Genomic DNA, 27502 nt, shown 5'->3' with positions numbered 1-27502 from the left:
AAACTAAGGACTTGCTTTTTGACCCCGCGTTGATCGATCCTGCAATGTGTAATGTGAACCAAACTGCTTAATCGCTTTTTGAACTGCATGAAGGGTAACTACTTTCTGCTTTGCCAATTTTCTCATAGATAAATTAATCATAATCAGTTTACGTTTTTCTGCTGTAAGCCCTCTCATTATTACATTTTGAACAAAAATGATAGCTTTTATGGAGCAATTTAATTATTTACTGCGTCAACAACACACGAAAAATTAAAAACTGTCATCATCCTTTTCACACGGCGATGCAACAAACTTCAACGCAACGCAACATAATTCGGAAGCAGCACAGCGGGGACACGAACCTAACTTATTAACTATGTTCTGCGGTTCTGGTAGATGGTAGCACATGGGCATCACGTTAGGGTGTGTGATCCTAATGGCAACCTTGAGATCAATATTGAGGTGAAAGTAAGTGATAAAATGATTGTTTTATTATGAATTGGTAAAAGACTGCAGAATTTTTTTGATGCTGCTTTCGGACTAGTAAACGTAAAACTTTAACACATCAGGCAAGGCCACTTGATAAATCATTTTCAGATGAAAGAAATTTTTAAAACTTCCCGGGCAACCATTTCTTCATGTTTCTTCATTTTTCGATATATCAGTCTTTAAAGACACCAATAGAGAAAATCGATGGCGATCGTTACCATTTCTAAAAGAAATTTCTACAAACTTAATAGAAAATTAAAGTTTACTTTATAAAGATCTTCACCAAAATATCGATATCAACCGTCATCTTCGAAAATAAATATCAATTTCTGTCGCCAATTCGTTATTAATCTTTACGCATTTTTTTTGTTTTTATTTTTGGCTCGGGCAAGTTTCGAACCCATGCAAATTTCTAAACTGTACCACTAATCCTCAGATCTACGACTACTCTTGGGGAGCTTAGATTAAAATGGCTATCATATTCTAAAGGACCCCATGCATGTATATTAACATATTGGCGAATTCGTCTATGTACGAGAGTCGCGAACTAATTTGGCGAAACTGGCAGAAGAAGATGTTTGGGTTCAGTGCTCAGTTCAAATGATTCGGCCAACATATTGTTAATTTCGGGTTGAACATACATCATATATGCACATGTATACGCATCGATGCCATTCTTCATTATCCTTTATCAATGTTAAAAGATACAATGATATCAAAACAGAAGTAGTTTTAGATAAATATCTGCGAAGAAAATTAAAGTTTTTGCGATACTTTCATACTGAACAAAATTTAGTGTAATATCTTTAAAGATTTTTATCAAATTACTGACAAAGAAAATGTTTTAAATGCGAGTATAGATCTATGAAGAAGTTCAAATATTCGTATCGATATTGTTGAAAATTAAACGTGAAGATTTACCGTCACAAAGCTTTATTTTTGTATAAAGAACTACAAAGGAATTTCACGAGTGGTTGACCGGGTTATATCTGATTTCACAGAGCCTTAAGGTGAAATTAGCAGTCATCGATTCTGCCAATTTCAAAAGCAGTTTTTTGTTTAAAACAAAAATTCTGTTCATGAAAATATATTCGCTGTGTTCAGATTGACAAGAAGAAAGCAGTATTTACATTTTTACAAACAAAACCCCGCGTTCGGGCCCAAAAACTGCTTCAAAAACTGCTCTCCGACGAAAAGTTGATGACTGCTAATTTCCCTGGTTACACTGGTTATGCATTACGAAAGCTCGTAAAGTTTGAAATTATCTGATGACATTAATTTTTTGCAGTAAATAACATAAATAACTTATAGAACATTATGCTCAAGTAATGAGCAGAATGGACGGCATTGGACACGTTTGATAAAAACCAATATTAGTTGATTATTCAATGTTAGCAGTAAAGTTACTCAGCAAAGTAGGTATAATTTCAACAGGTACAACGCGCTTAGTGATACAATTCCCATACTGGAACGGACGTTGTTAGCCAATGTTTTCAGGGACCGAAGAGCTGCTTCCACCGACGCCTGGCGAATAGTTTCAAGTTTCAAGTAGCATAGTAGGACTCATAGAAGGGAAATACGCTACTCGTCATAAAAGATGTTGTGTTGCTTTTCTGCAATCTCTTCTCAGTTTTATGTCTCTTCTCTATTATTTATTGCATTATATGATAGTTGACCGTTTTGAGAATTCATCATGTTATTCAATTAAGAGTTGCTTTAGCCTGAAGTTAGCCTGATGACATAATTAGGCCATTGCAAATTATTTTTGAAGTTTTTGTCCCCCGCCCTTCAAAATTGGCTCTAGAAATCGGCGGGCAAAAAAATTTTCTTAAACTTGAGTAAATTTTTTTTGAATAAAATCAATTATCTGTGGGTTTTACAGCCTAAAGAACTCTAAAAAAAGTGTACGGAGTGTTAACGCTTCTAGAACGAAACAAAAATGCAAGTACAAATAATGTAGCTTCCGAAAACCGGCAAAACCGGGAGTTTTCCGATCACGACTTTATTTTGGAAGGTTTTTGCATAGAAAATAACGACGTATATATCAAAAGCAAGAATAAAGGGTTTAAGGTTTCACGATTAAACTTCAAGCAAGAATTCCTAAAAATCTTAATTTTTTTTTGCTTGATTAAAAAACTCTCTTTGATTTGTTTTTTTTTACTGCCTCTGTGTTGTTCTTCCATTGCATGTTCAACATCGTTTCGTCGTCTTTTTAGCATGTTTTGTCACCTTTTTGAAGCTTTTCATACGACTTTATATTAGACCATTGCAAACAATTCTAAGTTTTTGTCACCCCCCCCCCCCCCCTTGGACATTGGCTTGAAAAATCGTGGGGGGGGGGCAAAAAAATAATTTGTAGGATATGAGTCAAATTTCATTTTATAAAATCAATTGTCTGTGGGCTCTACAGTCTGAAAAACTCGAAAAATGAGTCTCAGAGTTGAATTAACGCTTCTAGCACGAAACTGAAATGGAAATTCAAACAAAGGAATTTCCGAAAATCGTCCAAAAAAATTTTCCTTCGTTTTTGTCTTTTTTCGTATATTTTTGCATAGAAAATAATAACGTATATATTATAAGCAAGAATAGATGCGGTTTTCACGTTTAAACTTTAAATAAAAATTCTTAAAATCCATGTTTTTTTTGCTCGAATAAAAAATTCACTTTATTTTTTTTTCGCCCCCCCCCCCCCCTTCAGTGGCCGAACACCGGAAGGACAAAAACTTTATAAAATATTTGTAATGGCCTAACGTATATGTTAAAAGCAAGAATAGATTTGGTTTTCACGTTTAAACTTAAAGTAAAAATGCCTAAAATCAATATTTTTTTGCTCGATTATAAAAATCTCTTTTTTTTCAGACCGCCCCCCCTTCGGTAGCCAAACACCAGAAGGACAAAAACTTTATTAAATATTTGTAATGGCCTTATTTTTTGTTGTTCTTGTTGCAGACTTTTTTTATCGTCTTTTCGTCATATTTACATCGTAATTTCGTCAACTGTTCGTCGTAATTTGATGCCTGCAATTTTTTTTCCGAAGATTTTTTGTAGTCCGTTTCGTCGTTTTTTCTATCATCAATTTGTCTTTTGGCAGTTTCATCATTTCTTTCGTTTTTTCGTCATTTTTTCCCAGTTTTTCGTTGTTATATTTATGATGTACGGCTCGCTCCAAATACATATTGAATGGCACCATGCAAAAGAAATTAGTACTTGATTGGCTGAAAATGATGAAAAAAGGCGCGTACACTTTTAATACCTCAAAACATCAAACCCTTCGTTCGGCAGGGGCTTGATAGTTTCAAAAAAAGTTAAATTTTTAGCAAACCTAAAGGTGATACGGTACTGAATCCCAACATGACCGGAAAAATGGCGTCCTTGTGAGGATATAGGATATAGGATGTCTGGCCATGTCGGATTCAGTACCGTTTCACCTTAAGATCTGTATCCTGTGCAGAGTTTGAGAAATTCCCAAAATGAACATATACAGCGAGTATCGGCAAGTGGTTTTATCATGAAAAAAACAGAGAAGCGAATGGTTCAATTCGCCTATCTATACCTATAAAGAAGGATTTCTGTCTGTCTGTCTGTCTGTCTGTCTGTCTGTCTGTCTGTCTGTCTGTCTGTCTGTCTGTCTGTCTGTCTGTCTGTCTGTCTGTCTGTCTGTCTGTCTGTCTGTCTGTCTGTCTGTCTGTCTGTCTGTCTGTCTGTCTGTCTGTCTGTCTGTCTGTCTGTCTGTCTGTCTGTCTGTCTGTCTGTCTGTCTGTCTGTCTGTCTGTCTGTCTGTCTGTCTGTCTGTCTGTCTGTCTGTCTGTCTGTCTGTCTGTCTGTCTGTCTGTCTGTCTGTCTGTCTGTCTGTCTGTCTGTCTGTCTGTCTGTCTGTCTGTCTGTCTGTCTGTCTGTCTGTCTGTCTGTCTGTCTGTCTGTCTGTCTGTCTGTCTGTCTGTCTGTCTGTCTGTCTGTCTGTCTGTCTGTCTGTCTGTCTGTCTGTCTGTCTGTCTGTCTGTCTGTCTGTCTGTCTGTCTGTCTGTCTGTCTGTCTGTCTGTCTGTCTGTCTGTCTGTCTGTCTGTCTGTCTGTCTGTCTGTCTGTCTGTCTGTCTGTCTGTCTGTCTGTCTGTCTGTCTGTCTGTCTGTCTGTCTGTCTGTCTGTCTGTCTGTCTGTCTGTCTGTCTGTCTGTCTGTCTGTCTGTCTGTCTGTCTGTCTGTCTGTCTGTCTGTCTGTCTGTCTGTCTGTCTGTCTGTCTGTCTGTCTGTCTGTCTGTCTGTCTGTCTGTCTGTCTGTCTGTCTGTCTGTCTGTCTGTCTGTCTGTCTGTCTGTCTGTCTGTCTGTCTGTCTGTCTGTCTGTCTGTCTGTCTGTCTGTCTGTCTGTCTGTCTGTCTGTCTGTCTGTCTGTCTGTCTGTCTGTCTGTCTGTCTGTCTGTCTGTCTGTCTGTCTGTCTGTCTGTCTGTCTGTCTGTCTGTCTGTCTGTCTGTCTGTCTGTCTGTCTGTCTGTCTGTCTGTCTGTCTGTCTGTCTGTCTGTCTGTCTGTCTGTCTGTCTGTCTGTCTGTCTGTCTGTCTGTCTGTCTGTCTGTCTGTCTGTCTGTCTGTCTGTCTGTCTGTCTGTCTGTCTGTCTGTCTGTCTGTCTGTCTGTCTGTCTGTCTGTCTGTCTGTCTGTCTGTCTGTCTGTCTGTCTGTCTGTCTGTCTGTCTGTCTGTCTGTCTGTCTGTCTGTCTGTCTGTCTGTCTGTCTGTCTGTCTGTCTGTCTGTCTGTCTGTCTGTCTGTCTGTCTGTCTGTCTGTCTGTCTGTCTGTCTGTCTGTCTGTCTGTCTGTCTGTCTGTCTGTCTGTCTGTCTGTCTGTCTGTCTGTCTGTCTGTCTGTCTGTCTGTCTGTCTGTCTGTCTGTCTGTCTGTCTGTCTGTCTGTCTGTCTGTCTGTCTGTCTGTCTGTCTGTCTGTCTGTCTGTCTGTCTGTCTGTCTGTCTGTCTGTCTGTCTGTCTGTCTGTCTGTCTGTCTGTCTGTCTGTCTGTCTGTCTGTCTGTCTGTCTGTCTGTCTGTCTGTCTGTCTGTCTGTCTGTCTGTCTGTCTGTCTGTCTGTCTGTCTGTCTGTCTGTCTGTCTGTCTGTCTGTCTGTCTGTCTGTCTGTCTGTCTGTCTGTCTGTCTGTCTGTCTGTCTGTCTGTCTGTCTGTCTGTCTGTCTGTCTGTCTGTCTGTCTGTCTGTCTGTCTGTCTGTCTGTCTGTCTGTCTGTCTGTCTGTCTGTCTGTCTGTCTGTCTGTCTGTCTGTCTGTCTGTCTGTCTGTCTGTCTGTCTGTCTGTCTGTCTGTCTGTCTGTCTGTCTGTCTGTCTGTCTGTCTGTCTGTCTGTCTGTCTGTCTGTCTGTCTGTCTGTCTGTCTGTCTGTCTGTCTGTCTGTCTGTCTGTCTGTCTGTCTGTCTGTCTGTCTGTCTGTCTGTCTGTCTGTCTGTCTGTCTGTCTGTCTGTCTGTCTGTCTGTCTGTCTGTCTGTCTGTCTGTCTGTCTGTCTGTCTGTCTGTCTGTCTGTCTGTCTGTCTGTCTGTCTGTCTGTCTGTCTGTCTGTCTGTCTGTCTGTCTGTCTGTCTGTCTGTCTGTCTGTCTGTCTGTCTGTCTGTCTGTCTGTCTGTCTGTCTGTCTGTCTGTCTGTCTGTCTGTCTGTCTGTCTGTCTGTCTGTCTGTCTGTCTGTCTGTCTGTCTGTCTGTCTGTCTGTCTGTCTGTCTGTCTGTCTGTCTGTCTGTCTGTCTGTCTGTCTGTCTGTCTGTCTGTCTGTCTGTCTGTCTGTCTGTCTGTCTGTCTGTCTGTCTGTCTGTCTGTCTGTCTGTCTGTCTGTCTGTCTGTCTGTCTGTCTGTCTGTCTGTCTGTCTGTCTGTCTGTCTGTCTGTCTGTCTGTCTGTCTGTCTGTCTGTCTGTCTGTCTGTCTGTCTGTCTGTCTGTCTGTCTGTCTGTCTGTCTGTCTGTCTGTCTGTCTGTCTGTCTGTCTGTCTGTCTGTCTGTCTGTCTGTCTGTCTGTCTGTCTGTCTGTCTGTCTGTCTGTCTGTCTGTCTGTCTGTCTGTCTGTCTGTCTGTCTGTCTGTCTGTCTGTCTGTCTGTCTGTCTGTCTGTCTGTCTGTCTGTCTGTCTGTCTGTCTGTCTGTCTGTCTGTCTGTCTGTCTGTCTGTCTGTCTGTCTGTCTGTCTGTCTGTCTGTCTGTCTGTCTGTCTGTCTGTCTGTCTGTCTGTCTGTCTGTCTGTCTGTCTGTCTGTCTGTCTGTCTGTCTGTCTGTCTGTCTGTCTGTCTGTCTGTCTGTCTGTCTGTCTGTCTGTCTGTCTGTCTGTCTGTCTGTCTGTCTGTCTGTCTGTCTGTCTGTCTGTCTGTCTGTCTGTCTGTCTGTCTGTCTGTCTGTCTGTCTGTCTGTCTGTCTGTCTGTCTGTCTGTCTGTCTGTCTGTCTGTCTGTCTGTCTGTCTGTCTGTCTGTCTGTCTGTCTGTCTGTCTGTCTGTCTGTCTGTCTGTCTGTCTGTCTGTCTGTCTGTCCTATGTTCCTTATAGAATCGAAAACTACTGAACCAATCGGCGTGAAAATTTGCATGTATAGGTTTTTGGGGCCAGGAAAGGTTTTAGTGATGGTTAGAGACCCCTCCCCCCACTAAGAGCGGGGGGCTCCCATACAAATGGAACACAAATTTCTGCATAACTCGAAAACTAATCAAGCAAATAGAACCAAATTTGGCATGTGGGTGTTTTCGGTAACAAGAATATATTCTAGGGTAATTTGAGACCCCTCCCCTCTTTATAAGGGGAATTATAACTCCTCTCCCCTTTAAGAGGGGGGCTTCCATAAAAATTTCCTCATAACTCGAGAACTAATCAAGCAAATGAAACCAAATTTGGCATGTGACGGTTTTCGAGGGCAAGAAAATTTTCTATGTTGAATTAGGACCCCTCCACACTTTAAAAGGGGGGGGGGGGCTCCTGTACAAATGAAATACCAATTTCCTCATAACTCGAGAACTAATCAAGCAAATGGAACCAAATTTGGCATGTGTGTGTTTTGGAGACAAAATTTTTTTCTATGATGAATTGGGACCCCTCCCCACTTTAGGAGGGGGGGGGCTCCTATACAAACGAAATACAAATTTCCTCATAACTCGAGAGCTAATCCAGCAAATGGAACCAAATTTGGCATGTAGGTGTTTTTGGAGGCAAGAATTTTTTCTGTGATGAATAAGAACCTCTCCCCACTTTAGGAGGGGGGACTCCTATACAAACGAAATACAAATTTCCTCATAACTCGAGAACTAATCAAGCAAATAGAACCAAATTTGGCATGTGGGTGTTTTCGGTGACAAGAATTTATCTTAGGGTAATTTGAGACCCCTCCCTCTTTATAAGGGGAATTATAACTCCTCTCCCCTTTAAGAGGGGGGGCTTCCATACAAATTTCCTCATGACTCGAGAACTAATAAAGCGAATTGAACCAAATTTGACATGTGTGTGTTTTTGGCATTGGCGGAACTAGCGCTCATTTCTAGGGGGGGCTATAGCCCCAGAATTTTTTTTCGACCGTTTTATTGGACAGCCAAGTCAATTTTTCTAGGGGGCCCCCCTCTAGTTCCGCCAATGGTTTTTGGAGACAAATTTGTTTTCAATGATGAATTGGGACCCCTCCCCACTTTAGGAGGGGGGTCCTATACAAATGAAATACAAATTTCCTCATAACTCGAGAACTAATCAAGCAAATAGAACCAAATTCGGCATGAGAAGGTTTTTGGAGGCAAAACTATTTCCTATGGTGAATTAGGATCCCTCCACACTTCAAGAGGGGGGGGGGGGCTTCTACACAAATGAAATACAAATTTCCTCATAATTCGAGAACTAATCAAGCAAATGGAACCATATTTGGCATGTGGGTGTTTTTGGAGGCAACCATTTTTTCCATGATGACTTAGGACTTCTTACCTTTTTAGGAGGGGGGGGGGGGCTCCCATACAAACGAAATACAAATTTCCTCATAACTTTAGAACTAATCAAGCAAACGGAACCAAATTTTAGATGGCAGAATTTTTTTCTGTGGTGTATTACGACCCCTTCCCCTTTTAAGAGGGTGAGCTCCCATACAAATCAAATACAAATATACAATAATTTGAGTACTAATCAAGCAAATGGAACCAAGTTTAGCATGTAGGAGATTTTTGAGTCTTGAATTTATTTTATGATAGTTAGAGACCTCTCACCCCTGTGGTAGGGAGATATGGACTCTCATACAAATAAAACAGAAATTTTTGCGAAACTCAAAAACTAATCCAACTCGAGAAATTCGAGACTCTTCCATAAAACATTAATCAATAACAAGACCACAAAAACTATCTATAGTAACACTAGATCATTCAGGACGAGACGGTCGCGTGTGTTGCCGGTGACCCGCCGTCGGAAGCGCCGCCCACTGGGGGGCTTGCAAAACTCGAGATTGTGACAAAGATCATCCGAGATTCATGATTTATGTACAACACAGGTTAATTTGTGGCAATACGAAGTTTGTCGGGTCAGCTAGTAACTTATAAGCCACATACATTCACGCTTCATAGCACCGCTGAATATACGAATATCGTGTGCAACGCAAACTGCGAAATAACACCTGCTGCTGCTTCTAAAGCAACTAACACTACTTTAAACTATTCTCTTTTCATGGTGTTATTATTTTAAATACTTTCCGGCGTCCCCGAGGCATCCTATTCCCACTAAATCGGCCACACTCAATGTTCAATATTCAATTTTAGAACGAATTCTGATGTTCACAATAAGGTTATGTGCGTCATAAAATTCAAAACTAATGGATGCATTATCGGCGAGGCAGGCGAATGTATGTTCATGTTCATGAGGGATGTTCATCGATTCAAATGAACATTTTTTCTCAAATTCAGGTGATATTTCCTGAATTAGAAATAAAACAACTAACAAATGGCATTGTTCTGTATAAGAGAAGAAAAGGGCTTTCACATGCAGTAAATTTTTTTTGGCGGCCAAGCCCCTACCTACCCAAGTAACCATAAGCATTAATCCAAAACCGTATATTGGAAATAATTCTGCATCCCTGATGCCAAACTTTTGTATATTAGCAATCTTAATGCTTATAAAACGTATATTAACATTGTTGATGCATAGAAGCATTAACGTAAATCAGCATTAAAGAAAGCACTATATGCGCATATAACGTCACTATATAATGCATTTAGTCAATTGCATTAATATGCGCCGTAAGTGTTGATAAACGACTTGTACTTGACTTCTTATTTTGCTATTCTACGGCCACTATTTGTGCCCTCTTCCACCTAACGAATGCCGTCTTTTCTACCCTATTGGTAATGCAGGACAAGTAACTATGGTATGAGAGGGAAGATTCACCAAGATTTAAATACGACTAATTTCAACTCACTCAATCACATCCGCTATGGTTTAGATAGCAAAGGTGCAAGGAAACGAATGAGGTTGCATGACTAACTCCCGGTTCGAGCCCTCTCTAGGTGGTAATATTATTCAGCATTTCAAAAAATGTTTCCTGTTTATCTTGCTCCCCTTGAGATGCAGCAAAAAAAATCGCTTTCTTTTTTAGTTTTTTAAATCCCGACCGACACTATTTTTATTTTCCATAACAAGCAAACGATATGCCGTCGATACTTTTTCGACACGTCGATAATGTAGACAAAATGACGTTTCGATTAAGCCTCAAACAAACACTGATAATGTTTATTGAATGCTTGTGGCGTAGCATTTTAATAACCCGCTATTTCGCCTTTTTAGCATTATGTGAGTTCTACAGAAGTGTATAAAGAAAAAATAAGCTTTTAATCATAGTTCTGCATGCTTATACAATGTTGTCGAAGGACTAGTGTTTAATGCTTACTAGTTACTTGGGTAGCGCTTCCACATGACCATACCTTGGAATACTTCAATTTGTATAATTGAGTAGCCAAACTAGATGGTGTGGAGTCGTCTGGTTTTCAGTTCCTAACCTTAAAACTGTAATTTTAGGCCACTATTGAACCACACGACTTTGTTCTCAAATGTAATATTATTTAAACCAATGTTTTTGGTAGACTAATCTATTTTCAGAGAGCGAAATAAGGCGCTATGTCTTTGGCCAATCATTAACTCATCTTTGAAGGCCCGGAGTATTACTTAACCTTTAATGGCAAAGATACTCCCAACGACTGTAAATAAAACATTATCTATATGGCAAGCGTTTGTTATGGGAAGTCCACGCCTTTTTAATTCCCCTAGATTTTAAAGAGATTAATGGAATTAGGTATTACTTCTGGTTCCACTTGGATCCTTGGAATTATCTCTGCGGTACATGCTGCGCAATTGGCCAGGATTCTTTCAAGAATTGACCGCGTTAGTGTGAGATTAGATTAGATAAGCACACTTACCGATTTTAATTTGAAGCTGGAAAGCTGAGAAAAAATATGATATACGGATCATTCATTGATTTTTTTCGCTAACGAAAGTTCCACTGTTTCGAGGTATCAAAAGTGCACTTTTCATTTTTAAACCATTTCCAACCAATCCAGTACAAAAGTTCCAATATTTGAGGACCTCGTGTCAGTAGACGCACCGTTTCAACGGGAATTGCTCATAGGAAGTCGGTATAATGCACCGAAATCGAGAAATTGTTAACTATGTGCAGTTCAAAACATTTTAATAAATTTCCAAAACCAAATTCAAAATTTTCAGATTATTCAATTTTATTTTAATCACTAAAATGTTGATTTAATTTTTCTTCCTTAAAGTCAATTGTAGATGCGTGGATAAATTAAACATTGGTTAATCGTAATTGTGGAAATTCTGATTTAAAGGTAATGTTTTTGATGATAAAGAAAGTATCAATTTGGGAAGCTTACTAGTAGATGTTGCGGTCATATCAAGCCTAAATTGATGCTTTGGTTAGTATAGAAATTGCCATCATAAGCTATATTTTAGTAGTTATCGAATGTTACCCTCAAGGTGTTCGTCTTAATCCCTCTCCCCCTACAAAGAAAGTTTCATCAACCGAATGCAGGGCTAACCAAGCACTTAGTACTTCTCAAAACCCCAGAAGACTGACTTTTAATGAAGACAACTGTTCGACCGTCCCGGTTGGTAACCGTTTTGTTGAAGAGCCAGTCAAACGAAATGCAATGAAATGCATTTCACGAACGCACAATCAAAACATAATTAATAAATACGAATGTTTTGCACCACTCACTCCTCTGAGCAACAGTCTGGTTGATGTCAGATCGTTGGAATAATATGATCCTGAAATTTATACCATTCTCTGTATTTTTGCATGTGCGATGTTTTTCTTATTGGTTTAATTCATATGAGTAATCATCTGGGAAAAACAGTCCATGGAATGGTTCCCAATATATTTAGTCTAAATATAAATGCTGCCTACATAGGTTATCAAATCATCTCTGATCAAGCTTTTGATACACCCCTTTTAAGCGCGGATCAAAAACAAGCAGATTGTCCTCTGTTGGGTCGCCAACGAGCTATCTTCCTCGCTTTATATTCAGATGAGGATTTCACATATCGTTCAGCCGAATCTCAACCATAAGCCACACAGGACTTAAGCAGAAAAAGCGTAGTTTCCTCTTTAGGGCACAGCGCCATTATCCAATGAGCAGTAAAATTTGAATTTCACTTTCGCGATATGGGCCGGTATCGATAAACAAAACAAAACGAAACTCCAAAAAGCTTCCCGTGGGTAGGTAGTGGACACGGTCGGGCGGGGTTTCTCTTTATCAACCGCGTCAACCTTTGTTGTCGTTCTGCGGCAGCGTGTGTCACGCGTCAGCATACCTCCGAGTGTGTGTGCGCGTTTTGTTTATACCCGAAATGCAAACGGCCAATCAGGGTTTCAAGCCACACCGAGTGAGTGTCGGGTGTGAAGTGAAAACGAAAGTGGTGTCCCATTCCGGTTGTAGTTATTGATGCCACCGCCGCCGACGCCGCCACCCGGTAAATCCATTTCCAGCGGTGTGGCGATGTGTTGCTATGGGCAGCCAAACCGACGAACCGTCCGTCTCTAACGAACGTTTGGATTTCATTCACAGTGTATTATTGTCACACCTTGACCGGTTAGCGGTTTACGATGCAAAAAGAAACAGTTTATTGTGCTGGTGCCAGCAAAGATTTTAACTAAAACTCCATTAGCACAATACGAATTGAAGTAAACTGCAAAGGACAGAGGTTTTTTGTTCATTCTCACGTTTTTGCTCGGTTTGTGAACTGTTTTTGTATTACACAACAATAACATTTTGAAATCATGTTTCAAATCCACTAATTTCTTGATTTGAAGTAATAATACTCCAGGAATTGTTCGCTCTTCTTCACACTGAAAACATCGTGTGGAGTCCCCTGGTTATGAACACTCAAATTTACTTTGTTGGCAACTGCATAAGTCCCCAAATTGTTTACATTTATTTTAGTTGATTTTTGGTAAATGAGAAACTAATGATAGACCTCAACAATATACCAAAAACCAGCTGTAGACTCGCAGGGCATAATACCTTCAAGTTTAAACGTCAACCATTAAATAGCTATCGTTACACGTGACGTCATATGGTTGCACGTAATTCGTTCAGCATTCGTCTAATTACAAAATAGCGCAACTATTATGAAGCATTAACTTCACTTTTCTTTCCCATCCAGCTTCCGCCATCATCTGACGAGCGTTCGTGGTTCAATCAAAGACTTCATCGCAGTTATCTCGTGTTTCCTTTTCTCTACTTTCCTCAAGGTTAAACGTATAAGTTTTCATTTCTCCTGGCCACCCTCTCGTCGAATCACCCACAGCCGCAGCCGCATTTAATACACTCGAATCGCGAATTCGGCCAGTCATTATGAACAGCAAGAAAAGGGAAAAGACAGGAGAGGGAAAACCACGATCGCGACGACGATGATGCGATGACGACGACGAAAGGCCAGGTAATGCTCCATGTAAGAAAAGAGAGAGAGAAAAAAAACCAGCGACCGCCAAGAAACGCACAAGAAATTAACATCACGCGGCATATTTTCACGCCGGATCTGGGTCGATCTTTTATATAATGGTTATAACCGTGTTGATACAAGTCCGAGATGCGCACGACAGCGTTTCAGTGCCAGCAGTCACCGGCACCGCACCGTACCACCGACCGGGGCCACTGCATCGCGCCGTACGAAGCTGAACCGATTACGTGATTCATGTCCTGTTTTACGCTCGCTGGCAAGACGAGACCTTCCATTGCCACTGCCAACCAACCGAAGCCCCGCGTGCGTTGTTTTGCCTATGCCACCATAGTGGCACTATTAGTAGTTTCGATGGACCTCTTCTTGGTCTGGGTCACAGAACCGGTATTCGGTTGGTGGTGCCGCTTAAGCACCGGTACCGTGTCCGTAAACAGCGCTCTTCCCCTGTACCTGTACCAGGGCAGCAGTGGGGGGGAGGGTCGATTCCTTAATGGGGTGGTAAAAGCCTGATTAAGCATCCGCGAATGAGTGCAAGTATGTTGAATGTGGAACGGTTCGATCACGCGCATGTCATCGCAGCTTGTGAAATATATCCAGGAATTCCGAACGATTAGTCACGGTTTTTGAGGCGAAGGATACATGACAAAGAATGTCCGAATAGTTCATCACATAAGCGCTGGAGAAGGTTAAAATTAATAGAGGTAAAGTAAAAATTAATCGACAGCACGCAATCAATTGATTATTTGCCCAAAGTGTATTTTCAATGTACGAAACCCATGGTTTTTATTCGCTTAAAGTACATTATAAATCATCAAAAGGGAAAGTACGTAACATCAGGATTTCAGAAAAAAAAAATTTTTTTTGATGCTAAACTTTAAAGACTTTGAATTATCGCATAATTGATACTTCTACGCAACTTCTTTTTCCGCGGGACTGGATGGGATTCCTGCATTTGCATTGCATTTGAAAAGAGTCTTATATATTTCCGGTTTTCAAAAATGGTGACTGACAATACATTAGAAACACGGCGTAACTATGCCACTCAACGTTGTGCAAACTATTCGTGGGTAGATGTACCAGTGATTGTGGGTGTACCAGTAATAGTGGAAACTCGAAACATTTCATAATTTTGGCGGATTTTAGAATAATTTCGATAGAATATCAATTTTCTATTGCTAAATATGTGTTTGTTAACAGTTTTAGCTAAGATACATAGTTAAAATTTCGAATATTGGTGCGAAAATTACAAATTCCTTTTGAGTAGACCAATTCGGTGCAATTACTTAAGAAATTCGTAACAAACCATAGCATTTTAACAAGCCTACTTTGTTATCCACCTGCTGCCATGCTCACTGCAAGTGTTACTAAGGGCGGTAAATAAAATTCCACTATTATAGGGAAATTATCCACTATTAGAGGAACATTACCACTACTTTAGGAGCACAAACTAATGTCAGAAAAGCAATATTTTAGATATATTAACCAACAGAATGGTATATTTTGATATGTATTTAAAGCCAACATTATGGTGCACTGTATTTTATTATTACTATATATAGTTTCCTTGTGTCTGACTGTAACGTTAGATCCAAGCAAGCAGTTGAATAAAAATAATTCTGGACTCCACACGCGTTGTGAAGGTAACAATGATTTCAGTGGGTGGGTGGGTGAAATAGGCAATTTAATAAGCTGCCCCATAATGCGAAACTGATTTCAACAAGTCCTGCGCTTGAATAAAAACATTTGATTTTAAAACAAATTTTTGAAGCAAAAGTCAACCGTTTGAGATTGATGGAGCAATCTAAACAATGGATTTGGCACGTGGCAATAAGGATAGCCAACGATTTAATCAAGCTGCCAAGGTAGCGCATAATCAATATAAAGCGCGAAAACGCATATCCCGTTGATTATTTTTATATCTACATTTATTGTATGTTTGTCGACTGTTGGGATTTAATTCTCGGATTTTTTTCTCGGCTTCATCAGTCTCAAAAGAGACTGATAAAGCCGAGAAAAAAATCCGAGTATCTACATTTACTTCTTCCGGAGTTCCTTACGAGAATGGTAGTAGTTACATAGTCTGGTGTTTTATCAAGGACACATGGTTGGTATTAAGTCACATTGTACCAAGTGACAAAACCATGGTTTATTTATGTGGAACGTATTGTTCCCTGATTTTGTTGTTAAATTGATTTACGAACGTGACCTGAAATATCTCAATATAAAGTGACATAAATATTTAGGTTCTAACTTTAAGAATTTAGTAGAAGTAGCATTAGATATTTTCTTTAAGTGTTTCAAAAGTATTCTAATTTTTTATGAGACTGGGCCGCAAAAAAGCCGTTGAGATCTGAAATATCCAAGGATTTTGTATTGTACTGGTGCGATTTCAGGCCAATAACTAATCCAAAAGTTTGTCCGGTTTACTAAAACGAAGAATGTTTTTATAGTTGTGGTCCAACCAGGGGTAGCGAATTAGATAGCAAGCGTCTGCCCGGTATAATGCAATCAATATTTTCTGCAATCATAGTTCAGGCGGGACTGATTTTAAATTTTGCATCGGTTCTAGACTTGAGTACTTTTTCAAAATGTTCTCCCTCGAGCAGCACGTTCTTTACAATTTGTAGATTTTTGCCCTTTTATCTAAACCCCGTTTGCTTCGTTTGTAGTTTACACGTGTTTTAATTAATAGAAGGTTGCCAATTTTTCACTAATCAATTTTAATACGCGCTATTGAATTGTAAATCGTAATACAACTTTCAAGAATACCAAAGTATCGTGGCTAGTCACGTCGGGTCAACCTAGTTATCATATAGGTCATTCGAAAACTGGTAAATTGAGCATTCTAATAGTCTTTAAGTACTTTCCCCTGGCATAATCCCTCCATTACTGGAGCATCTACCCTATGCTATCGAACGCGTACGCGTACAGCTCAATTCCTACCTTTCCTCACCATTCACTAACAAATCCGGGACGTACCAAAAAGCAGCAATGTAAATCCTTTGCTTTTTCGTTGTATTTTAATGTAGCATTACTTCTGGGAAGCGAATGTAAGATGATGTACATGAACGATCTGAAATTGTACTCAGCTGTATGGTCAATTCAAAATTGTCAAAAGTTGTTGAATATTTTCGTAAACGCCGCGAAAATTGATTGATCGTTGGTACTGCAAAGTGTCAGACCATGACATTTCATCGCATTGTTAGCCCAATTATATTCGAATACCAAATTTATGATCAAAAGGGTTGAACATGGCAACGATCTTGGTGTTATTCTCGATGCCAAGCTTAATTTCTAAAGCAACTTGCCAGGTCGGTTTTGACTCGAGAACTGGACGAGATTTTAAAGATCCATACTGTTTAAAGGACTTATACTACTCTTTAGTACGACCACTATTGGAAAACACGTATTTGATCCTGATTCCCTATCAACTAGCTTGGAATTTGAGAATTGAACGAGGGTAGAAGCGATTCGTTCGTTTTGTCGGCGTGATCCTTTGAATCTGCCTCCGTATGCTGAACGGCGTCGCCTAATCGGTCTTGACACCATAGAACGTCATAGGAAAATTCAGCAAACTGTATTTATTTCTAAGGTGCTGAATGGAGAAATTCATTAACAGAACATTCTATCTCTACTAAACTTACGTGCTTCTCAACGTTCTCTCCGTTCTGTCATCTTTTGGCATTCGCCCATAACTTTCGTTTCAAAAGGGATTTCGGAAATCTAAATACATCGTTGCAAAGGTCTATGAATAAGGTATATTTCTGCAAAATGGTAAACTGGTTGCTTGAAAAATAATTAAGTTATAGGCATTTACGGGAAGATAAAAAATCAGAGGGGTTGTGCACAAGACACGACCGCATAGGTGACGTAGGACCACGTAAGTCTCTTTGTAGCGGTAGCAGGATGTATCCGTGTATGTAATAATAAGATTCTTCTCATTATGTCTAGGACAAAAGGTAGGAGTCAAAATGACTACTTGTCAAGCATAGCTACCAATTCCCCCCTCTTCCTTTCCGCTCTTCCCCTCCTTCACCAAAAATTTTCATTTTCTTTCCCCTACCGTCCCTTCATCAATTGTAGAACCATCGTTTTAAAAAAATATAAGATTCTTCATGTATACAAGCTACATCCGTAACGTTTATCAAAGTAGAAACATTGTATACATTCAATCCTCAACCGATTTTGGAGTTATATCCATGAATTAATTGAATCTATTTTAATAAAACGAAACCAAGTTAGTAACTAAGCCAAACAGTAAATAAATTTGTACGATATGTTTCTACGTTGAATAGTGCTTTTCTTCTGGTAATCGGTAGACGGTACGCGCGAGTTTTCAAAAAGTTGAAAATTTTGCGCAACTTTTCTGCGGCTTACAAAAGAACACTGATAAAGCATTTACAACCTGCAGACGTTTTGGAAGTCGCAGAAAATATCGCCTGTGACCAGAAAACTTATTTCCGTCGTTTGTTGGCCGTCCTCAATGGCAAAAATTCAACTTTTCCCTCATTGCCTCGCTAACTGGGCAAGAAAATATAATAAACTCTTCAATCGTTGTGTGGCCCTTGAAAGGACCGATTGTTTGATTAACATAACTGCAGCTTGCAATAAACTTACACTAACGCACTTAACGTAATTCTCTGTTCGGTAAATTGGAGTACCGATAATCGCTAACCAGGCACGGCTTGTTGCAACCGACCAGCCGGAAAGCTTCAGCAGCTATTCGATCAACGAAGCCGTTCGTGTATGGTCCTGAATCATGATAAAATACCACTCCAAGTGGGATGCTTCTGGTGCGTGCAGCATATTTCCGGCCAATTCCAGAACTTCAGCAGCCAGATATTTCATGACGGCAGCGAAACCAGTGCTCCAGCTTCAACACACTGCACTGCACACACACTGCAAAAGTGCACGAGTCGAGCGTGACTTGGCAGTATGTTGGCAGTAGCTCAGCTAGCGTTTGAATAACGCTGTTCGCCGGCTTTCCTCGTGTTATGTACCAGAGCAAGCGACAAGAATCGGCCACACCTATTTTTCATGGTCCTTCATTCTATCATGTACGTAAAATAAAATAGAGCGTTTCAATTTCAGTCTCAACAAAAGAGCAAAGTTACTAGTGAGCCGTTCGCCTTTTGCTGCTAAAGAAAAATTGCGCTACGTATCGAGTGAAAAGCCCTAAGTTCCAAGTTTTCTAGGTTTCATCAATTACTGAAAGTGGCTAACGTTATTGTGTTAGAGCGACACACACTGTACTGTACATCTCATGTGTTCGTTAAAAACCTAAACGTTTATTTGAATGTTGCATTGGTATTGGTAATATACCTAAAAATAAGAAAATAAGAAAACTTATCCAATTTAATTCTACTATGTGTATTTTATTCAATGACAGATACGTATTTTGCCTACGACTTGCAGGCTTCCTCAGTGTCTGTTTTCGAACTCGAAAACAGTTCGAAAACAGACACTGAGGAAGCCTGCAAGTCGTAGGCAAAATACGTATCTGTCATTGAATAAAATACACATAGTAGAATTAAATTGGATAAGTTTTCTTATTTTTTATTTTTAGGTTTCGTATTCTACTAAGACGCTCCAAAAACTTCAGTCAATTGGTAATATATGTCAAATGGCAGAGCTTGCAAACATAAACACAGTTTATCCGCAGCCAACCGCACCGACTACGAACATCCCGAAATATGGTTTATTTTCTTTATCAAGACATTCCAATTCATCCAAGATTTGCAGCAGCAATCCTATTGATCCTATGCATTCAATAGAATGGCTAATTAATCCGTTTGCATTGAAGGCGAGTTTTTGATTGCTGGTCAGCTGTTAGTTTGTTTACATTCTTTAAGCTTATCAATGCGGCAAAAGCAGAAAGCTCTTTAAAAGCTCATTGATGTGGCGAAACTTTGAGACCGTGGTGCTGTTTTTTCGGAAAGCGCTAGTGCATCGAAATATGTGCGCAACCAAATATCTATTAACCAATTCCAGATTATACGTTTTTTGAACACGTAATGAGCTATATGATCCATTGAATTTATTTTCCATTAGTAATTACGTTTTGTTGAGCGTTTGTTGATATATACCGGGTCGATAAATGGAATGACAAGGTTTAGGAAATTCTAACAGCACTAGGAACACTGATTACGTGCTCTGCCAATACATATACATTTTTAGGCACAAAACAATACATGCATCGAACGGTAGGCATTTATCCAGCCATCTTTGAGCCATTTTCGGTTTCCCCTTAAAAGAACGGTTTTTCGACGTGATATGTTGAAAATTTAAGCCTTCTTTTCCGTCTTCTTGGGCAGCAACAAAACACTCTGGATGTTCGGAAAGACACTTCTCTGAGCAATGGTGACACCGGACAGAAATTTGTTCAACTCTTCGTTGTTGCGGATGGCCAGCTGCAAGTGACGATAATTCTGGTCATTTTGTTGACGCGTGCAGCATATTTCCTGCCAATTCCAGAACTTCAGCAGCCAGATATTTCTTCACGGCAGCGAAACTAGTGCTCCAGCTCCAACACACTGCACTGCACACACACTGCAAACGTGCACGAGTATAGCGTGACTTTCGTTTGCCCTGACAAACGATGTTGGCAATAGCTCAGCTAGCGTTTGAATAATGCTGTTCGCCGGCTTACCACGTGTTATGTACCAGAGCAAGCGACAAGAATCGGCCACACCTATTTTTCATGGTCCTTCATTCTATCATCTACGTGAAACAAACTGGAACATTTCAATTTTAGTCTGAATAAAAGAGCAAAGTTACCAGTGAGCCGTTCGCCTTTTGCTGCCAAAGAAAAATTACACTACGTATTATTACTGTAGCATTGGTGATGGATAAATTTGTGTTGCTAAAGAAAACCGAGTGAAAAGCCCAAAGTTCCAAGTTTCTTAGGTTTCATCAATTACCAAAAACCGTTCTTCGAAGAACGAACAAATTCTTATATAAAGATGCAAAAGATGTTACTAAAACTATTTCATTTTATTAAACCTATGGTTTTATGCATTTTGATGCTTGATCGAATACATTTACTTGAAGCTGGAATATTTATAGGCTGCTTTGGTACATTCCGAGACAGCCAACTCAACCAGCAGCAATAAGCGAACTGAGGTGATCGGTTAAAATTATGTGATAAGATGCGAACAATCAAATTAAATCAATCTAAATTAAATAGAATTAAAATCAGTGAGCGAAAATTCCTCAAATCTTCATGAATATTATGTTTTGTGCTTAAAAGAACATTTTATCGACGTGATATGTTGGAAATTTAAGCCTTCTTTTCAGTCTTCTTGGGCAGTAACAAAACAGTCTGGATATTCGGAAAGACACTTCTCTGAGCAGTGGTGACACAGAACAGCAATTTGTTCAACTCTTCGTTGTTTCTGATGGCCATCTGCAAGTGACAATAATTCTGATCGTTTTGTTGTCGCGAGCAGCATATTTCCTGCCAATTCCAGAACTTCAGCAGCCAGATATTCCTTTACGGCAACAAAACGAGTGCACCAGTTCCAACACCTCGCTTGGTGAATTTGCATGTCTTCCTTGCCTTATCCGTGGGAAGCAGCAACTGCTGAAGCTCAACAATTTTCGATCGAATTCTATAGGGTGTAAATTAAATACAATCATAAGGAAGCTTAACCCATAGCTTATATAGTATATATTTCTATCATCCGTGCTAGGGAAGCACTGAAGTGGGAAGGCAAAAATATGAAAATAATTCAATTTTTCAGTGACGCGCATTGAAAATCAATAGTTTTCTGTATTTTCAATATTTTCAATCGATTTTCCGATCAATTGGTGTAAATATCTTGGAAATCTATTGAAAATTGACTGAATTATAAGTCGAAGTGTGAAAACGTGTTTCTACTTTGAAGACGTCATTTCCAACAATCAATCACGAAGCGAGAATTCTGGTAAAACATAGGTTCATTATTTTCAATTTTTCAATAGTTCAACATCAAGAATCCATACTTTCCTTCATTTGGGCCAATTCTTAAAAGATTACGTCAATATAAAAATATTTTTGACGTAGGACTACGTCTTGTGGCAAGTTTTGAGATAGGGTGTCATTCCAAAAAATCGAAAAATGCGAGCGTCACGAAAAATGATAAGTTTTGAGCGCTAATAGTTCAGTGGTTTTCCGATCGATTTTCAATATTCTTACACTAATCGATTGGAAAATCTTCTAAGAATTGGCCCAAATGGAGAAAAGTATGGATTCTTGTTGTTGAACTATTGAAAAATTGAAAATGATGAACCTATGTTTTACCAGAATTCTCGTTTCGTGGTTGGTTGGAAGATTCTTTAGGATGATCTAAACCTATACCAATTTGATATATGTGGGTTTGGGGTTTGATTGGGATTGGGGTTTGGTGGGTCTGATGTCTGTGTTAGGGAAGTGTGCCAGAAAAAATGACACAAGTTCGTTGTCCCAACATATCGCAAATTCTTTACTGCGATTCTTTATCTGTGTTGGAAAAATGTGCTACAACTGTAGTGTTCGGTTATAATATGACTCTGTATGAATACGCATGCTTGCCGGTTCATTAGAAGTGTAGTGAAAAGTTGTGCTGTTGATAAAATAGCATTGAATTGATAAAATCCCTTCGACGTGGTCAACCATAGGTAATAAAACCCGAATTAATCCACCTAGCGGCGTGACCTAGCCTTTCTACTGCCACAATAATCATTATTTAATTTCTCAGGAACTTAATTGTAGATGTATAGATGTTATATTAGACTATATTTTTAAATATCCGTTCCGTATTCCTCAAAATACTTATTTGCCAGTAAAATTCACAACGTATTGTGTAGAATTATATTTTCTTTCCTTGGGTGCGTAAATACATGTAAGCGTCATTTATGTTACTTGATGAACCCCTTATTTAGTTTTATAATATTTAAAGAAAAATAATGTAAACACAAAAGATAATTTTTACAGACTTGAATGGATATGTATAGAAAATTAGAAATTAACCCTCTAACGGGTCTACAGACGGCCTTAACTTTCGGGCTTCAGAGCCACATACGAAACTTGTTTTGAATTGACAATATGAAGTATTTGTTCATAGCAGATTTTTTGATATTTTGATATTAATACCATGCATTCGAAAGTTAGCATCTTTGAAAAACAAGAGTTCAGAAAAATTATTATTATATTTCGCTTTTGAAGAAAAAGGATATCTACAACAAAATGATTGATCTCAAAATTTTACTATTGGTTTGCTTGGCTTCAATTTTGCAATATATCTGAATTAAAAAAAAAATACTGAATAGAGCATTAGATATGAAAACGAGAAATGGAACTATTTCTTAGCTAGCGCTCCTTCAGATAATTATTTTTGCATGAAAATCAAAACTTAAGCTTCTTTTGAATGTACTTTCATGAAAAGATAGTCATTAGCTTGATCGCATCGTTTTTACAATGTTAGAGGGTTAGGAAAACAAGATGAGGTCGAAAAATAGTGCCAAAGCTGCGCCATAAACATGCTTGAGAATGGGAAATACGATCGATATGATTCCCAGTGCTTGTCTTTTTTTGATTTATTTATTAAAACATGACATCTGTCCTTTAAAATATCACTATCGAAAACAAATCTTACAAAATTTCTACCGTGCAACGTTTACTTCCTATTTTTCATATAACATTTCTAAGCTCTAGTATCTATTGATTGAAAAGAGCATCTATTGATGCGCAGAACTTGTTTGAAATTTGTACAAATTTATTTGGAAAAATCAACTCACTAGTATTTTTGATTCTATACACCCCTATACCTACATGCTTAAATAAACTGCTTTTCTTCGCTTTTTGCTTTTCTTGTACAATTGTGAGTAACAGCAAGTGAAGAAAATGACAATTGAAATCTGAAATCAAAGAAAAGAAAAAACTTTTCGATTGAATCCCACTATTTAATATTTATTTGCAACAGATACGTAGTTCACCTACGACGTGCAGGCTTCATCAGTGTCTTATTTCAAAGCGTATACGTATCTGTCGCGAATAAATATTAAATAGTGGAATTTAGTCGGTAAAAGTTTTTTCTTTTCTTTAATTTCAGAGTTCGTATTCCACTAAGAGGCTTCAAAAACTTAAGACAATTGACATGTTTCTCACTTTTCTTGAATTTCATTGCAAATTTTAAAATTGCAAATTGTCATCACATACATACATACATACATACATACATACATACATACATACATACATACATACATACATACATACATACATACATACATACATACATACATATATACATACATACATCACATACATCACACACATTGAATACAATCAACATTTGATTGATATGTTTTGATTTCACACGTTTTAACGGTTTAATATACGGTGCTTAAGTGTTAAAGTTTGAATAACTTTTGAATGAACCGTCCGATTTTAAATAACTTGGTTTCGTTTGATAGATCTCAGCAGTAATTTTCAAATAATCATAAAATGTGTGATGTTTTTCATTAAATTAATGCTTATATGTTACATAAATATGTTTTAATTACTATTTTTTCACATTTCTTTATGTAACTTTTAAACTACAAGTCCAATCGTCATGAAATTTGGAAGTTAAGGGTTTGCAAGGCTCTTCTTTCATATGCAATCAATTTTGTTCAAATCGGTTAAGAGACCTATGAAATAATGAAGTCCCATATTTTTCGTATTTTTATACATAACTTTTGAACTAAAAGTCCGATCAGTATGAAATTCAATAGCGACCAATGGGACACCTAGACCTTTCATTTGACACTAAGAACATTAAAATCGGTCCAGCCATCTCCGAGAAAAGTGAGTGAGATTAAAAGCGTCACATACACACACACACACACACATACACACACACACACACACACACACACACACACACACATACATACACACACACAGAAAATGCTCAGTTTTCGAAACTGAGTCGAATGGTATATAACATTCGGCCCGCAGGACCTTCTTTCCATTTCCGGTTTTCCAAGTGATTTCTATACCTTTATACTATATATTTATATAGTAGAAAGGCAAAACAATCTTTAATTTCAGTAAGGTAGCAGGAAAGCAATAGTTTGTGTTCTTGATTTTGTTAAATTGTTTCTACATGCACATTGAAATAATTCTTTTGACTCTTTGATAAATGTTGCATACAACGTATGTAGCATGTATGAATGTTGCATATAGCATGTGCACATGAAGAAACGAATGATTACAAGCATGGATACATGCTGCTATCACTAAAAAGAGACTTACGTAGTCCTGCGTCACCAATATATGCGGTCGTGTCTTGTACACAACCCCTCTGATTTTTTACAATTTATTTTCTCTGCACATCCGCCACTGCATAAAATCAAGTTGTCAGTTTATGTTTATCATATAATGTCAAAATATATTGACTTTAATACATTTATTTTAACTCGACTTCTTTATATTTCACCATTTCAGATTCGATGGTCAGAACAAAATTACGAATTCCTGCGTTCGCGGGATTATTAATTTGGCAATCGGACGGCTCTTAACAAGGTAGAAGACATTCAAAGAAAACACTTTCCTAGCCCAATGGACAGACGCCATCCGGACAACGGACTATTACGTGTTTACGTTGGACTGTAAATTAAACTCGTAAATGCACTCCTCTGCGCATAAGCAGCCCGTGCCGCGTGTAGCTATGATTGACACTCATTAAAACACAATTTGGTCAGTAGTTTCGCCCACTTGCAGAGGCCTAGTACTTTATGGCACAGTGCCGTACTGCACTACACCCGTACCCGTAGTACCCCTGCCTGCAAATTGTTCAAGTAGCTATTAACCTACAGAGTAAGAGGCGAAAAAAAAACACTTCTTCGAGTTGTTATTCATGGTACTTCACTGAAAGAATCGATTGAATATTGTTTGGAAGAGGAAGCAGAAAATTGTCTCCAATCATTTCGAGTAGAGGTGAAGGGACACCGTCGTAGAAAACCGTGGGTAGTAAGTGCAATTAGGATAAATTGATTGAAGGGAGCTAATTTTCTTAATGTGACAGGTGGGAATAGGAGGTGTAGGTAATAAAGCTAAAACGATTGTCGCATTCGTAGAAAGATTTACGTCCTTCGATTGAGGGCAAGATATAATTCGAACGATTGCTTCATAGAGCAAACTGGAAATAACTTTGATTTGAACACTATTAAATGATCGTTAAAGGAACATTCGACAAATAAATGCATATATGTACAAAGAAACTCTCTTTTTTATGAATTTGTCTAATAACAAAAGGTGATGGCTTGCACAATCAGATAACAATCTTAAGAGCCTCACCCTTAGCGACGATACCGAACGTGGTATGTTGTCACACAGCAAGGATGCTCAACTCTTAATCTGCATCATACGACGACGATAGCCACCATCAATGCTCCGGCATTTGTTGAGCCATCAATCAATCGAAAGGAAAAGTTGACATCGTTTTCGATCAATTTACAATACGCGAGGAACCGGAGAGATTTTATGGGTTTGAATTGACCCGCCTAACGATAGTTTTTCTCACGCTGGGCTTACGCACAGGTGGAACTCTGTGGGAACGAACGGTACCGCTTTATGTGGGTACCGATGTGTCGCTTTTCCTTTTTGCTAATGACGTTACCTCCGGGTATCGCGACTTGTGGCGTCTGCTATCTGGATGTATTAATTCGGCTGATAAGAACCTTGAATCGTTGACGACGACGGACGGTGGTTACGTGTCCGCTTACGTGATCAAAGGCCTCTCCCAAAGAGCTTACGTTGTGCATTCAGTAGATATGCAGGGACGATGAGTCAAAACAATGATGTACAAAATCTCCTCAGCAGGTGAGCTTACTTTTTACCGAATCATTTTACTATGGAAATGCTTCTTTCCGGTTGGAAATGAGTATTGATAAGAGGATCGTTATCTTTTCCCAGAATTGGTGGTAGCTATAGGAATTTAGATCGAACCTTGCTAGATTAGCATGGTACATATTTTATCGGCGCTACTTAGACTTGTTATTGAATTGGTACTTCCCTTTGCTAATAGAGCAGGCAAACCCGTATCTATCATTATAAAATTTATGGTGGGAAATGGTTTTATTATTTTACTCAATGGACTTACGAGTTCAACTTGTGAATGGTCTTGATCAAGTCAGTGCTAATAGCATCCTTTATGAATCTATGACATAATAGATCGATTTTTCATAATAAATTTATATAATGCTAGGAAAAATCAAAGGGTAATAAACAAAGAATAACAAACTGTCATTGCATAATAAGATTTATTACTGCACTTCTTCTAAATTCATATAATAATGATGACGACCTGCTTTTAACCTTCAACTGAAGCCTGAAATTTAAAAAATCTGGCTACTAATCTTGCATTGTCTAACGATGACAATTAAGCACGTACATGCAAGTCTTTAATCATGATAAAAGCACGATTTAGTCCACCTAATGGTAAAAAAGCTTTATCATACTGTCAAATCACTTCAATGTTTCAACCGGAACTTTCTTTTTAAGAATTAGGCAGCAGTCGTGTTATCTCCCTTAGTATGTTTTTCTAATGAGCGATTTCGTTTAGCTTTAAACTATGATTAATTATAATCGGTTTGGCCACTTTATCAGCAACAACAACAACAAAGGGTGGAACGGCCAATAATTGACCGAATCTAATGTGGAGCATTTTTTCAATCGTCCCCCTTTTGTCAACCACCGAGGTGCTGATTTCCTTATGTCAAGAAACATGTACCAAGTTTGGTGGAGAACGGTTAAGACGTTCTGGAGTTATGGCGGAACATACAAAAAAAACTCACAAAATTGATAATTAATTTTATCCGCCGATCATACCGTGCTTTGATTTTATCCGCCTATCATACAAATATGAACGATAAAATTTAATGCGCATATGCTGCACAACTGCGGAGACTGCAGAAAATTTATTATTTTTTCTATCGGATATTTTGAATTATAGTCGCTATAAACCAAATCGATCAGGATGATCTGTTAGTAAAACTTTAACTGTGCTGCTCACGGATACATGTTCTCAAGCGAAAAGTGAAAAGCTTTATTAAATTATGACAATGGCAATG

General features: G+C 38.6%; 1 protein-coding gene across 1 annotated transcript in view; it reads left to right on the top strand.

The window, feature by feature from the left end:
• The window catches only part of LOC128735414 (uncharacterized), a 34061-nt gene extending 7843 nt beyond the window's left edge, over window positions 1–26218 (top strand). Inside the window, exon 3 of the mRNA XM_053829901.1 lies at window positions 25971–26218. Coding sequence (XP_053685876.1) covers window positions 25971–26218 — 248 coding nt within the window. The remainder of the gene's footprint in view (window positions 1–25970) is intronic.
• The last annotated feature ends 1284 nt before the right edge of the window (window positions 26219–27502 follow it).

Source organism: Sabethes cyaneus, chromosome 2 (assembly GCF_943734655.1).
Source record: "Sabethes cyaneus chromosome 2, idSabCyanKW18_F2, whole genome shotgun sequence".
NCBI classification, from domain to species: Eukaryota; Metazoa; Arthropoda; class Insecta; order Diptera; family Culicidae; genus Sabethes; species Sabethes cyaneus.
Note: the sequence above shows the minus strand (reverse complement) of the source record. Positions and strands in the feature narration are given on the sequence as shown.